The 16423-nt window shown below is 41.4% G+C and overlaps 1 protein-coding gene across 1 annotated transcript in view; it reads right to left on the minus strand.

Annotated features, from left to right (window-relative positions):
- Window positions 1-16423, minus strand: part of SORCS3 (sortilin related VPS10 domain containing receptor 3) — a 556391-nt gene that overhangs the window by 137970 nt on the left and 401998 nt on the right. The window contains exon 6 of the mRNA XM_045569400.1: window positions 8062-8126. Within this exon, the coding sequence (XP_045425356.1) occupies window positions 8062-8126 (65 nt within the window). The remainder of the gene's footprint in view (window positions 1-8061; window positions 8127-16423) is intronic.

Below are 16423 nucleotides of genomic sequence, written 5' to 3' on the forward strand. Positions count from 1 at the left end.
TGCAGGCAATATGGCATGTGCCTCTGAGGAATGTCATCAGGATTAAATAAGATTGTACATGAAAAATGCTTAGCACATTGTGGATACATTTTAACAGATCAATAAATGTTAGCTATCTTTTAATTATGAAGAGAGGGGGAAAGGGATTTAACTCTCAGCATCTCTCAAACACTTAAATTATAATAGGTAATGTTCTGTTTTATTGTGGAGAATCAAAAGACCATAGTATCACTGGTCTCATGGCAAAGTCATATTCTGAATTTATATCACTGTTTAGTTTCCTCAAGCACTGCAGGTGTTCAGGCAAGAAAAAAGTGTGTCTGAGCTGGAAAAACCAAGGAGGACTTCAAGGAGAAGGCAGCTCTTGAGTTTAGCATGGATGGGGATGTATGCTACATGAGAAAGAAATTCTTAAAAAAGGGAGTGAAAACTGCATAAGGACTTTTATTATATGTAGGCAAAGCTTATGGAACACACTACATAATTGCATGTTAATGGATTGTCTTTGATTGATCCTTATTCTTGAACGTCTATTTTGTATCCTTCCCTTCAAAACATCCTCAAAAGAAAAACTAGAAAGACTACACAATATGACGATCTCATTTGGATATTCCTGTGGAAAAACCAGAGAGTTATTTCTTAAATGGCTAATCCTTGTAATTAACGTATTTCTAAATGTTAAATGTCTTCCTGATGTATTTCTCATTGCTCCACTTACGAAAACTAAAAGTCAAAGGCTTTGTTCCCTGCATCATGAATAAAGGATTCTGCCTGGTAACTCTGGAAATACCTGGCCCTATTTAGAACTAGCTCTATTGCTGGCAGGACCTTTGGGCATGGTGGGAACATCTCCCAGATGGATCCAGCCCCCATGTTTTCTCACCCTACAGAGGTTGGACCAAGGATCTCCTATGGTGAGTAGGGCTGCCTCACACGGACTGATGCATTCATTTTTTTATTGGATCAAAGTATATAGAGAAGCTACAGGGGTAAGACACACCCTGGGGTTCTAGGAAGCAGAGAATGTAAGACAGGTTCTTAACCTCAGAGGAGCCAAGTCCAATGACAGAGATAGGATATTTACAAATGAATGTGCCTTCAGATCCACGCAGGGTAGAAGATGCTTAGAGAACTGGGGGATGTGGACAGAGAGACTGAGACAACCTGACACCCTTAGCCTTCTTTTCTTCCTAAGGGGGTGGATTTCTGCCAGGAGTTTGTAGGGCTCATGGTGGCTGCCTCTGACTTTCTCCACTCAGCAAGGGAAGTATCTCATCTACATTAACACATTTCACATAAAGTCCAGTTGGATTCTGCCAAACCTTTCCAAAAGGGTCACCTCTTTCCTGGCAGGAATAAAATCTATCCCATCTTTTCCTCTCCTCAGGCTGACTTTATAAAGCCTCAGTAAATACTAGTTAAACTGAACTGAATTACATTAAAAGCCTCTACATTTTTTGTTATGTTTAATTATATGGCGATTTATGGTTATGTTTTGCCTTTGCCTCTTGCCACCTCAGACAAAAAAAAAACTTTCTTTGATTCATTCAACTCCCATCCCTTCGGGTAATATACCTATTGTGAGAAATTGAAAAAGTGAATTAAAATTGTGAACAAAAAGCAAATTCAGCACTTCAGGCCTTCTCTTACAGGAATACCCAGGAGCTGTTTATTTTAAATAAAATTAACTCTCAAATGAAAATAAGTAAAAACAAGCCAATTAAATGTTACTCTGAAAAGTTATTTAGCTTCCATACGCATCCATTTTCTTGACTAGAGAGTGCAGCTAAGGTATTTGAAGACACAGTGCAAAAGAGAGTGATATTGCTACAAATGGCTGATACAGCAATTGAAACATAATAGGTACTAAAAACAAACAAAATTAACAAACAAAAAAAGGTAGCTGGATCAGATGATAGTTCTACTTGTAGCTCTTTGAGGTATCTCCATATTACTTTCCACAGAGGTTATACTAGTTTGCAGTCCCACCAGCAGTGTATGAGTGCGCCTATCCCTCCGTGTCCATGCCAACATTTATTGTTTTGGGGCTTTTTTATAAAGGCCATTATCACTGGAGATAAGTGATATCTCATTGTAGCTTTGATTTGCATTTCCATGATAATTAGAGATGTTGAGCATTTTTTCATATGTTTCTTGGCCATTAGTCTGTCTTCTTTTGAAAAGTTTCTGTTCATGTCCTTTGCCCACTTTTTGACAGAGTTGTTTGATTTTTTTCTTGCTGATTTTTCTGAGTTCTATATAGATTCTAGTTATCAGCTATTTATCAGATGTGTAACATGTAAATATTTTCTCCCATTTCTGTGAGTTGTCTGTTTGCTCTCGTGATAGTTTCCTTGGCTGTGCAGAAGCTACCCAAAGTAACAAAAGACATTCTATAAAAAAGACATCTGCACTAGAATGTTTATAGCAGCACAATTCACAATTGCAAAGATGTGGAAACAACCCAAGTGCTCATCAATACATGAGTGGATTAATAAAATGTGGTATATGTATACCATGCAGCTCTACTCAGCCACAAAAAACAATGGTGATCTAGCAACTCTTGTATTATCCTGGATAGAGGTGGAGCCCATTTTACTCAGTGAAGTATCCCAAGAATGGGAAAATAAGCACCACATTTACTCACCATCAAACTGGTATTAACTGATCAACACTTAAGTGCACATGTAGTAATAACATTCATCGGGTGTTGGGCAGGTGGGAGGGAGGAGGAGGGAATGGGTATATACATATCCAATGGGTACGGTGTGCACTGCCTGGGGCATGGACGTGCTTCAAGCTCTGACTCAGGTAGGGCAAAGGCAATATATGTAACCTAAACATTTGTACCCCCATAATATGCTGAAATTAAAAAAAAATTTAAAAGGTAGCTTTCATCCTTTCTATTGAACTTAAGAATTTAGACTTTTTGTGAAACTTCTACTCTCCTATAGGAAAATTCCAGCATTTTCTGCCTTCTGAATGGCACAGGAGGCAATCTGACAGTTATAGACAGTGAGAAATCACTAGTGATATTATCTTAGCAATTCTGACACTGTATCCAGGGATCTTTCCACTTCACTTGCCAACTATACTGACCCTGAATATGATGACTACGTGTTGAAGATGATGATGATGATGATGATGACAAAAGTATGCTCACTTTGTGTTGGCTGGTATTCTAGGAACTATCTGCGTTAATTGATTTAATTCTTCTAACAGCCCAGGGAGTTATAATTATTATCATCACCACGTTATAGATGAGGAAATTGAGGCACAGATGATTAGTGATTTGCCTACGTTCCACAGCTCTAGGAAATGACAGAGCTGGGATTTGAACCCAGGATATTTAACACTGGTACCAATGATTTTAACCATTATGTATAAGAAACATGGAAGGAAAATCAGGCTGAGAATTAGACCAGAATCTACATTCTGGTCCAGTGCCTATTACTGGCTGTCCGTGTGATTTTGGGCAAAGTATAATATATTTTGGTGCCTTTGGAATGTGATACATTTGAAAATCTCTTATATGTTCTCATTTTTTAAAAAATCTAGAATCCTTTTACCAAAGGTGGTCTATATCCCAATACATAGAGTGGGTTTCAGTATGCCTGCTCCAGTTGAACAAAAGGCAAGCTGTCTGCAGTTCCATTGCCTAATTCCTGCTGTGGCCTCATCTTAACCTCTGAGTTCTTAGAGAGCTGCTGGAGCTCTGAGTTAACACAATTCGAAAATCATTGAACTAATCAATGATCCAAGTTCCTTTAAGAGGTAATAATATATGCGGCTAAAGCCTAGAGTTTAGTCTGCAGAGCTAATAGTTTTGCCTTGCACAACAAGCCCATTTGATTACTTACACCTGCCTGGAATGTTCTGTTAAGAAGTATTAGGCTTTATCTTGACCTTCGAGAAAGTGTAGTAATGGATTAATGAGGCTTGATAATAACATGGGGACAAGGAATGGTGGAATTTGTACTATGGGTTTTGGTTCTAGAAATTTCTGGAATGTCTGCATGTTTCCAACTTTTCACCCATGTTCAGGTTCACTTATCACTGTGTCCCTAATAGGCATCCATTATGGCTTGTGTTTGAGAACTTCCAATGAAGGGAGCTCACTGCTTCACAAAGCAGCCATGGCCTTTGAGGGCACTCTTAACTGTTACGTTTTCGTTCACTGAACTGAAATCTAACTTGTTGTCGATTTTACTCTACAATAAGATCTCCATTAGCAAACCAATGGAAAAAAAACAATTAATTATAAAAATGCTTCTTATATTTATTAGTATTTTTAAAGCACTAGATGAGGGATCACAGAAAGACTAAGCAATGTGTCCAAAGTCAAACGGCTTCTAAATGACGAGTTAACTATCCAACTCAATTCTTATGTCACCAAGTTAATGCTCTTTCTGTTGATACTCAATTGCCTCTTACATGGAGGATGAGTGTTTGTGTTTGTGTGTGTGTGTGTGTGTGTGTGTGTGTCCTGTCTGTGATTGAGTAACTGATTGTGTGTCAGAGAGAAAGAGAGAGAGAAAAAGAGAGAATGAATGCACTGGAGACATTCAGAGAAAGATGACTTCCAGAAGAGAATGGGAGAAAAAGCCATTTGAATCCAGTGAAACAGGATTCACACTGTTGTGAACCAAACTGGTGGGACTGCCCTGTTGAAGCCTCGCTAGGGCAAGAGGTAATTCAATGCTTTTAGCTTAATCAGAAAGCCTGACTCCCATAAAGGTGGGCCAGGACTCAGCCAGAGTGGGGATTCTGGTACATAAACAAGAAAAGGGACCGGCTTACGCTGGGTATGCTCCAAGTGCCTGAGCCAGGTTTAGAGACAGGATTGTCACTACCACGCCACACAGCTAAAAAGGCCAGGCTCTGTGCTGAGCAGTTGCTATTCAGCAGACATACAACGTGAGCCACTGATGACCTCTTAAATTTTTTAGTAGCCATATTAAAAAGTAAAAAGGAAAGTGAAATTAATTTAATATGTTTTATTTAGCCCAATATATCCCAAAATATTATCATTTCATCATGTCATCAATATAAAAATTAAGGAGCAATTTTTCATTGTTTTATTATTCATAGTAAGTCTTTGAAACCTGGTGTGTGTTTTATACTTAAAGCACATCTTGATTTGGACAGCACATTTTAAAGACTCTATAATCACAGGATATTAAGTGAGTACTATGTTGGACAATACAGCTCTAGCAGACCTTTCCTCTCCCCCCTTTCTACCACCCCCTTGGGAAAATATCACTCATCCCACAAGATGAAGCACAGCCACGGCCCCTTCTGTGCAGGCTTCAGTCACTCAGCGGCTGAGCAACCCTCTTTTGGTTCCCACAACACTTTGTCATTGATGTGATGATGCCTGAATCAGCATCTCTGTGACCTTTAGCATATGTTGCAACAATGGTCTGTGTATATATCTGCCTCTTCTATCAGCCTGTGGGCTACTCGGTGTTGACTGTGTCCTGTTCCCCCGTATGTACTTCACAGCTCAGTGCAGTGCAGTGTGGTTCAAAGTGGAGGCCCCAGTCTAGCAGCAGCACCTGAGAACTGGCCGGGAATATGGGATACTTGTTTGAACAAGCTCCCCAGATGGTACATGTGCATATTCAAGTTTGAGAAGCTCAGGTCTAGTGCAGTGGTTCTCAGTCCTACTTACATGCACTTTAAAAGCACCAGGACAATTTCATAAGGGGCCAATGCCTAGAGATTCTTCATTCATCAATTTGTGGTGGAGCTCAGGAGTGTGTGTGTGTGTGTGTGTGTGTGTGTGTGTGTGTGTGTGTGTGTGTGTGTGTGTGTTTTCCCCAGGTGATTGTAATGCTTGGATTCAGAACTAGAAGTCAAAAACGCAAGAACCATGCCTTCTAAGAGAAGCCCAGATTAAACTAGTTTTGCTATGTGTACTTTCTAAATAAACTGGGTTAGGGCCAATTCACTAGGTTGAGAGAAGTTTCTTTTAACCATTGAAAAAATAATTTTAAAATTTTAAAAAACCTAGAAGATAGAATAGAACTAATATATAATATACTTTAACCTAAGTACAGCACATGACATTTATCCCTGTTATATTTCTGCCTGTGTTTTTTTTTTCAATTCTTGAATTGTGACAATAGGCTCAACAATTTGCATTTTTAGTCTCATAAAATTTCACAGCATTCCTGCACCAAAGGCCTTATCCCAATTTGGACCAGAACTCTTGAAGTTTCATAAAATAAGTTTAAGTTTAATGTAAGAAATCACTTTTGTTATTTTTTTTAAAAAAGGAGCTGCCCAGCAACAGCAAATGATGTGTCTTAAGCCTAAGTTCATGGAGCCTGAGAAGGTACTGCCAGAGGTTCTGGAGAAGAAATTCCTGCCCTGCTAGGGATTCAGACTTTCCTATAAAGTTTCTTCTCACTCTGAAATACTACAACCATCACAGATCACACCTTTGAAAGGTCAACGTAGGAGGCAAAACCAAGGCAGAGGTTGTCCCGAACACTGCAGGTTAGTTTCTGAGACCAGCTATCTGCTTACCTCTTTTTGCCCTGCTAGACTCCCTAGAATTCCTACATCTCACTCTCCTCCCAGTTTCTTTCTTGGCAGTAAGAGCCAGATAATATAATTTTAAACCTAGGCTTTACCACGCTGATGATCAATGACTTTAGTATGTGACAGTATCTTCTTAAACCTTAAATAGCTCCTTGTTAAAAAATAAATTAAAAAGAGTGTGGGTCACCCCCGCCTGCCCCACAGGAAGGAAGGAAGGAAGGAAGGAAGGAAGGAAGGAAGGAAGGAAGGAAGGAAGGAAGGAAGGACGGATGGAAAGAAGGAAGCAGAGGGCCAGACATATAGTAACAAATGCTGATTACATTCTAAATCTTTTGAAAATAAAAACAAAGCAAATAAAACATATTTCCCCCAATGCATGTTTCTGGCATGCATCTGTGGTTGGCTTCAAAAGTAGATTTCTGATGGAGAAAGAATATACAGTTTTACTTAACGTATTCTGAATGATACCCCAATACCAACTGCCAGGTCAAAACAGAATCTCCTTTCAAAATTTTTTAGTTTTTATAACCTTCCTCTTCTGTTTGGTCAACCCATAACCTTGTAAAGTGGGTACAGCCAGGGGAGTATACTCAGATCACAGAAGAAGTCAGAGCCCGGAGAGGTTGGGGCATTTCTCCTGGTCTCAAGGCTAAAGGGTGGCAGAGCCCAGGATCCCAACTCAAGGACAGGTGCTTATTCTACTGCACTTCTAGTTCACCACTATTAGATTAATTTGGTTCTATTTTCAACCCAAGATATGCTAATTATATTTTCACATATTTTTGTTTAAGTTGCTTTTATTTTTCTTGGATGGGGAAGAGCCCTGTGAGTATGATCAACTCTGGGAAGAGTAAAATGTTTAAACTGGTACAAAATGATGCTTTTGCGGTCAGATTTTGTGTAAGATGTCCACAGCTGCACAAGGTAAACAGGGAGCCATATATTTGAAATCTTGGGCTTCCACTGCTAGAACAGAGCCCCTTGTTTGCAGGGAAAATATGGACCTTGCTCACCACTGTATCTCTAGGGCCTAGAACAATGTCTAGCACATAGCGGGCCATCCCTAAATGTTTGTTGAATAGACGAAAAACACTTTTACAAATAATTTCCCAGTTACGCTTTTTAGTAAACTTGACCATATAAAGGGCTCGTTTATATGAGCCTGTAGCAGGCAGCCCCTACAATTTACCATGTGAACGTAAAATATCATCATGAGCTATGAACATCTCTATTCAAATTACACTGAAGATGCCAAAGAAATTACTAACAGGAGCCTCAGAATTCATCACATTAACTCACATCTCCAGAAAATTCATTCCTGAGGGTTTATTTCAGTGAAACATCTCCCCTGGGACTCAAAGTCTCTCCCCAACTCTGGGAAATAAGGATGGATATGGCTGTAATGGAGCTCTGGGCTTTTCATCTTCCCAAGTCATTAAAATGCAAATTAGGGGAAGAGAGAGACCTGCAGGCAGATCTCCCAGGGCCTAGCCTGCTGGGTGCAGCACTCACATCCATCGGCTGTCCGCACCTCCATGTGCACCAGGTCCGCCTCCTTATCCAGTCCGGCCACCGACCTGGGGAAGGAAGGGAGAGACAGAGGCTCAGTGACATGGACAGCAGACAGCAAAGTGGGAGGCACTCAGGGTCAACTGTTGCTCAGAAATCTGCTTTCTCAAACAGGACTGTTCTGCAGCGTGGGGACTGGCAGAGTACAGCCAGTGGCAGCCCCAGCAGTGTGGCTGCCTGGAGTAGCCTGTCACCTGTAATTGTCACGTGGCAGGAGTACTGGAGTGGTGTGAGTCAGTGATAAAAAAAAAAAAAAAAAAAAAAAGCCCTTGCACCTTCCCAGAGGTTCTGTCTTCCTCATGCTCTTCCATCCATCTCCTTGGACTTTGGTCTTGTTTCTTTTCTTTTCTTTCTAAGAGATGGGATCTAAAGTTGTCATCCAGGCTGCAGTGTAGTAGCCCCATCATAGCTCACTGCAGCCTCAGTCTCCTGGGCTTGAGATCCTTCTGCCTCAGCCTCCTGAGTAGCTGGGACTGTTTGGAGATGGGATCTTGCTATGTTGCCCAGGTTGGTCTCAAACTCCTTGCCTCAAGTGGTCCTCCTGCCTCCAGGCTCCAGAGTAGCCAGGACTACAGGGGTACATCACATGCCTGGCTATCTCCTGGGTCCTGTCCCCCTTGACTAGAGTCTACCACACCCTCCCCGTCTGCCTGCTCATTTTTCCTGCCCTGTTCTACCTACCCTCTGGGAAAAATGGTTTTGCCTCAGTTTCATCTGTTTGCTCCAAGGTATTCTTTCCTTCCTGAGTTTGATCCTATCTACCCTTCTTTCCTCCTGCCTTGAAAGTAACAAATGCTTGACAAACACTCAAAACCTGGTCTGACAAGAACAAAATTCTCCTGGTGACCTAACGGGAGACTTTAAAGGTCTTTGGCCAATAGCCAGCAGGAGGAAAACTGATAATCCTACAAATAATCCCTGTGGGCCTCCGACTTGCCACACACAAAACCTAATCTACCATCTCCTGAATTCCATATCCAGCCCAGAGTAAGACCCAGAAAGTCAACTAAAATAGCCAACGCACATTAAGATACTCATACACCACAAATCATATAATCCACTCTTTCTGGCAAGCTTTTATTGATAGTCTGTTTACTCATATTTTAAATGCCATTCTGAGATTGGTTTTGTGATTTTCTAGTCTTCAATAGGTAAGAAGCATCAAGTTAGGAAACAGCAGAATTAAGAATGGTAAAAACAGCTGATACCTAGACAGTGAGAGAAAGAGAAAACCTATGAAAACTAGACCTGAGAACTCAAAACCCAACCTTCCACACCATGAACACCTAAGCCTCCCAGTGGCCCTGCACTGCAGTGCACGGCAGCTTCTGACATCTGGGCGGAGGGGCGGAAGGCACAGGAGGAAAGAGCAGGGCTATGGGCATCCAGGGTGCTCTGCTCAAGGAACTAGGGATCCAAGCGACATATGTTAGGAAAAATGAAATGATGTGTATTAGTTAAAATAAAATGATTACTTCTTAAAAGGTTGAACTTTGGTTATCTGAAAAGGCTATTTATATAAAGTACTTTTTTCTCCAAAGAGGCTGAATAAATGAGTCTTCATTCTAATGGGTTATTTTTCCCATTGGTCAATGATATATCTTCTTGTTTTTTTTTTTTTAACCTCATTTGATTCTAACAAACTCCTAATGAAAAGGCATCATTAGACTAGAGGAGAAACTGAGGCATGGATAAAGTGATGTGTGCCTAACATCACACAGCGACTAGGCCTGAAGTGGAGTGACTTCCCGACTTCCCCACTTCCCCACCAGCAGCAGCTCCAATGTCATTTGTATCCCCCCACCTCCCTCCCCCTTCCTCCTCTGGCTGACCCTCATCCCTCCTTCCACGTTCACTGGGCCTCAGCCCCCAGCACTCCTCCCTCCCTTCGTCTCACTGCAGAGCCCTTTCTCTGATCCCAGAGCACTCTTATCTCAATGGTTCTCAAACTTGGCTCCTGGGAGCCCTGGGGAACCTTGAAATACGCAGATCTCCAGGTCCATCTCCCTGGATGAATGAAACCAAAATTTCTGAGGACGGGACCAAGGCATCAGTAATTTGTGCAAAGCTCCCAGGTGATTTCCACATGCATCCAACTTTGAGAATCACTGCTTTGCATGGCTCAGTCACATCTCTTATGCAATTGCTAATTCAATTCTGTATCTTTCCAATGTGGATATAAACTTTAAAGAAGACTCTATCTTATATATTTTTGAATCCTTGACACCTATGTGCCTAGTACATATTAGGTGATACCTATGTGTTTATTGAATATATAAAACAACCCCATCTACCTGTAGTAATGCCAAAATTTCAATGTGAAATTCACTTGAGAACAGAGACACAGAGGACTAAGGGCACAAGAAGGGACTTTACGGACACCTCCTCTGCTCTATAGCAAGTTGGCGCCCCCAGGATTAGAGGCTTCTCAGGTGTTACCTTTCCACCCTCTCTCCACCGTCACTGGCAGCCTAGCATGGACAGAATTGGAACCATGATGACTAAGCCAGACTGTCATCAACAAATGCTTGCTCTAGTCACAAAGGAAGAAAAGTCTTTGCCTCTCGGGAACTTCAAACAAGGCAAACAAACCAATAAAACAAGCACAGAGCAGTTCCCGCATCCAAAAATAACTCACTCCCTTCCATCTATCTAAAATCTTACACATCTTTCAAGGCTGAAAGCAAGAGTCAAGTCCTCCTATAACCCTTCCCTGGTCACTCCAGCTCACATTCATCTCTCTCCTTTACGCTTCTAGAGAACTGGGAATTTGGACCATACGTCCTCCAGCACTTGCATTATTATTGTTTCTCTTGAGTTGATCTTGGCTCACTAGAGTGGACACCTGTGGTTTGGGCCCGCTTAGTACCCTTTCTCGATCGCTCTTTTGTGGAGTTGTCTGCTTGGCTCAAGCCATGTGCTTTTGGCCAGGCTGGTCAATCTCAGCAGCCCAGCCTTCTGAACCCCAGGATGTCATATAATCCGGCATGGTCACGAGACATCTTGGCTGTGGTGATCAGGACACACCAGGACAATTTAAAAGACTTCCTTAGGATTTCTCTAGCTGAACCTGGTAGGAGGGAATTGTCTTTCCTCTCTGGTCACCAGGAGAAATGTCTCTGCCCTGCAAGGAATATCAAGTCTAAAAGAATGGCATGGATATATAGAAAGAAAGAAAACGGACAGTGTGACAGAGAGAGAGAGAGAGAGAGAGGGAAATATGAAGATAGTGGTTGAGAGAGACAGAGAAAGGTAGACAGGGACAGAGATTAAAACAGAAACACACAGAGATACAGAAAGAGACACAGAGACAGTGTGTGCATGTGTGTGTGTGCACACACACACATACACATACATTTAGACAACCCAGAGTCAGAGGTTCACACAAACAGGGAAACACACTGAGAGACAGACAGATTGGCCACTAGACACAACTGAAGGTCTTTAAGTCTGAATATCCATTCATTTCTCAGGCCCATCCCAATTTTGCAGCCTGCTCAGACACACAAGCCCATAGGGCACCTTTGTTTGTGGAAGTGTTTGTGTATTTATTTGCTTAAGCCATCAGTTACAAATAGAATGATTTTTATTAATAGGCCATACATAAGAGAGTAAATTTCCAGTGCAAGGACCCTAATTATCTGTCTCCAATATTTTCCACAACACACAGCTCAGGATTAGGCACAGCTTCAGATAAAATGATCAGAGTAGTAAGAGATTTGTAGTTCGGGGATGCTCTGTCTCCGAGTCTACGGAGGAGGAGATTAAGCAGCTCAGCTGGACAGAGGTGCAGCAAAATACCTTGGGTGCTGGGAGTAAGGAGAACACTCCTCACCACAATCTGAGCTGTAGCCCTCAGGACCCCCTTCAGCACACAGAGACACACTGCTGCCCACCTCTGCAGTGCTGGTGGCATTAGCCTAGGGTTGGCACTGCTGACATTTTCAGCCAGTTAATTCCTTTTTGTGGGAGCTTTCCTGTGCATTGGAGAATATTTAGCAGCATCTCTCACCTCTACCAGATGCAGCAACACCCCTGCAGTTGCGACAACCAAAAATATCTCCAGACATTGCTAAATTCTCCCTGGGTGGGGGGAGCTAGGGGCAAAATCATTCCCAGTTGAGAAGCACTAACTCAGCGGGGCACATTTCACTGATGCGCACTCTGAGCCTCCCCTGACAACAAAGCAGCAAAAATAAGCTTTCGGGATCCACACTTCCTCACCTAGTGCAAACACCAACTAACACTGCTGAGAAGCCCACGAACTACTGCCATTCTAGGCCACCAGCTCACCAGGAAACCACCTGACACTCATCAGTGGATGCAATCAGGTTCCTAATCTCAAAGCCCCAAGTCCCTACTTCTAGAAACTCAATGTAAGGAAAGTACACACAAATACAGCAAGCAAAAACAGACAAGATGCAAATATCTACTGATTTTTTTGGAGGCGGGGTAGAAGTTGTAAGGGATAAACTTGAAGACATGTTTGGAAAAGTGCACATAATAATGATGATAAATGCTAATGGGTATTGAGACCATGCCTGCATCAGGCATTGAGTTTAGCGTTTATAAGCATTTTCTTAATTAATCCTCAAAATGAGTTTTTAAAGAAGGTACCATTTATCTAATTTTCCTCTGGTAAAATGTGCCTACTAAGAGAGATTAAGCAGTGTGCCTAAAGTCATATGATAATAACAATTCATAGATACTGAGAGTACACCTCGTGTCAGGGGCTATTTTAAATGTAAATACTGACCTCATTTAACCCTCACATCAACTCTATGAGTCGGGAATCATTCTTTTTCCCTATTTTAAAAGGGGACAATTAGGCATTGAGAGCTTAAGCCATTTGCCTAAAGTCATGTAGCTAGGAAGCAGCAAAACTAGGAGTTGAGCCAGGCAGGTGGCTTTCAGCAACAAGTTTAACTTCTTCTGTAAGCTGCCTCTCCCGGTGAGAGAAAGATAGGATTTGTGCACAGCCATCTCTCCCAGATTCAAGGATCATATCCGCTGCCTCCCTCCCTCCATGTGTAAGTCCCTTCAAAGCAGCATGGTAAGAAATATAGATGCATTCTGCATACATTTTCAATATTGCAGAAAATTTTGTTTCTAGACTAGACCACATGAACTAGAAGTCACTCCTATTGATGATAATAGGTAAGAAGGACACATTGGGAAGAGAAAAAGGAAGTTGGGCCAATGGTAGAGGAATAGTGAGCAGAGATTTTTTGCAAAGAAAGATTAAACACAGTTGAAGAAAAGAAAATTTGAGGCTTGGGCTTGACTTTTTTGAGGTCAGTGAAAATGGAATAAGCTGAGATGTGTGTAAGAGTGACCATGACGTTGCCATGAGTGTTAGGGAGGGGACGAGAGGCATGCCTGCTCAGATATGCCAAGCAGGTTAAAAACTGCTCCAGCACCAATTCCTTCTCAGGCTTCCAAGTTTCTTCACATTTCCAGGACCAAAGTTAAGCCAGGGTGAACCAGAGAGCCAGGAACAGTCTCAGTGGAGAATCAGCCACAGAACATGTAAATCTCCCCATGTTCAGTGTCTGCAACAAAGCAAAGATGGATTTGCAAGAATCCTATGAAAACTGCATGAAAGAAAAAATCTCCTGGAAAGTTTCTAGAAAGCATCAGAGGGTAAAGAGAAATTGTATCAGTATGTATTATTATTATTATTAATACTAATGCAAAATGTAAACAGGTCATCAATAGTGCCTTTATTTAGTTATGCTGAATTCTTGGTTTTAAATAAGTGACCATAAAAAGAAATTTTATAGGGAAAAAAAAATTAAGGTATCAATGTCAGGTATAAATCTATGAAAACCCTTATGCATGTTTTAAAATTCCTCAGTCATGAATTCTTCTACCACAGGGATTTTCTGAAATCTAACACTCATGATTGGAGAAAAAAAAAAACTAATGTTTTTTGGCAGATCTTTCCAGTCTTCTTCAAGAAGAGAACTAGGATCAGGCCCTTTTGTGTAAACTCTCCACCACATTCGCACATATATGCTGACCATGATTTTTATTTTCCACATCTGTGAAATGGGAATATCATAATACCTCCTCCAGAGAGTTGGGAGGATTAAATGAGCTAAGTAATGATCTCTTAGAATAGAGCCTGACACATAGAAAGCATTCTTTAAATTTTAGCTATCACAGTATTAGTTTTTATTTGAAGGACATGATAAACTAATCTGCCTTCCTGCCTGCCTTCTTCTGTCCCTTATACCTCAGTTCTACATTTGTTGAGTTTCTAAGAATGATAATGTTGTTCTAGGCACTAGATATGAAAAGTTTCTGCTGGTGTTCAGTTAGGAGTTCAGGTTAGGCATCATCTCCCTCTCTAGACTGATTGTCAAATTCTGCAAACCAACTTTTGATAATAGCCCCTATCACACTCTGATCTCCTCACCCATGGAGACATCCTTGCACTGGATTGCACTTACCTTTATTTCCCTATTGGACACAACCCTTGACCTCTTAGGCTTTTACTAGACAGGGTATCGATTTGAGTTTGATCACAATGCTTGGCACATGGTAGAGTATCAGTAAATATTCGCTGAATGAATGATCACAACACTTTCCCTCAGTCATACAAACTTCATAAGCATGCCGGGGTCTCAAAGACAAACCCTTCCTATGTCCGAAAGAGATCTTGCTTTCCTGACTGTGCCCCAGATAATGTCTCTCTTGTACATCGCTCACCTGGTGCTGAAAAAGGCAAAAAAAGTTGACGCAGACCTGAATAATGAGTGAGGCCGTCCCCTTCTGGGGTGTTTGTCATTAATTTGATAACAATTAGTGAGCCCAATATAGCACAGGATCATCTGAAACTCTGAGGTAGATGATAATTCTCCAAGATTGGGAGCCCTTCTGAGTTCTGAGCAAAGACCAAGGCCACAGCGCACAAAAGGAAACAGGGAACTCTAGACAAACCTCTAGAAAGAAACTGAAATCGGTTCCTAGAACCATACACTCCAAGACGGCACTGAGAGAAGCGCCTGAAAAAGTTCAAGTGATGTCAAACGTATTTTTAGCAACGAACCCTCTGTGCAGACAGTCTCCAAGTCCCAGCCTCTGAAACGGGTCAGATGGGAACTTCCTGGGAAACGTGACAGCTCATTCGGACACAACAGCCACTGACAGAGCTACGGGCACCAACCTTCGAAACGTCACAGTCTCACTCAACCCCAGCATTTCAAAGATCAGAAAACTGAGCCTTCGCAAGTGTCTAAAGGCACATCTAGTTTGTGTCAGTGGCCCTAGAATCCAATTTGGAACTTCAGTCTCAGTCACTCCTTGGCTCTTGTGAAGGACTGGCAGGGCCAAGGTCTTGTATGTTTTTCTCTATTTGTGGGTAGGAATCCCAGGGCAAAAATTTCCCTAGAAATAAGAAAATTGAGTGTTGAGATAGGCATGAGGGAGACAGTGAAGGTCAAATATTAACAAGGTCAGAGTACAAATGCTTTACAAACTGATTATCTAGAAATTTAAATTATAAAATAATTATTATTTTATACTGATAGATCATAATTATATACATTTATGGCATAAAATGTGATGTTTCGGTATACTGTATCTTTATCATGTGGAGATTAAATCAAGCTGGTGAACATATTGATCACCTCACATTTTTTGTGGTGAGACATTTGAAATTTACTCTTTGTTATTTCGAAATATACATTATTATTCACTATCATCATTCTGCTGCAGCTCAACGTATTTCTCCAATTCACACCACAAACCTTCTCCTCCTTAATGTCTTTGCTCAGCTGCCTCTTCACCAGAGCACTCGTTCTAATCCACTCTCCATACTGCCCACTTATGGCCTAGGTCAATGTCTACTTTCCACAGAAGCTCCTGACTCGTGGTGAATATTGGAATCACTTTGGGAACTTTCTAAAAATACTAAATATCAATGCATGGGCCCTATTCCCAGAAATTCTGGCTTCACTGATTGGAAACAATGGTTCTCTCCTTCTGATTCTGATTTCAGTAGCATCCGAATCTCCTGGTGGGCTTGTTAAAACAGAGATCCCAGGTTCCACCTCAGGCTTTCTGATTCACGAGGTCTGAGTGGGGCCCAGGAATTTGCTTTCTTGGGAAATGCACAGATGACATAATGACAGTGGTCAGGAGTGACACTTTGAGAATGACTAGCCTGTCGTAAAGTCCAGGAATCAAAGGCTTTTGTAATAGATTCTCCCAGGTGATAAGAATGTACAGTCAGAGTTGAGAATCATTTATTAGAGCTGAAAACAAAACTTCAGATTGTAACAACCTCTGTTTTCCATGG

The sequence above is a fragment of the Lemur catta genome, chromosome 14 (assembly GCF_020740605.2).
Source record: "Lemur catta isolate mLemCat1 chromosome 14, mLemCat1.pri, whole genome shotgun sequence".
Taxonomy (NCBI): Eukaryota; Metazoa; Chordata; class Mammalia; order Primates; family Lemuridae; genus Lemur; species Lemur catta.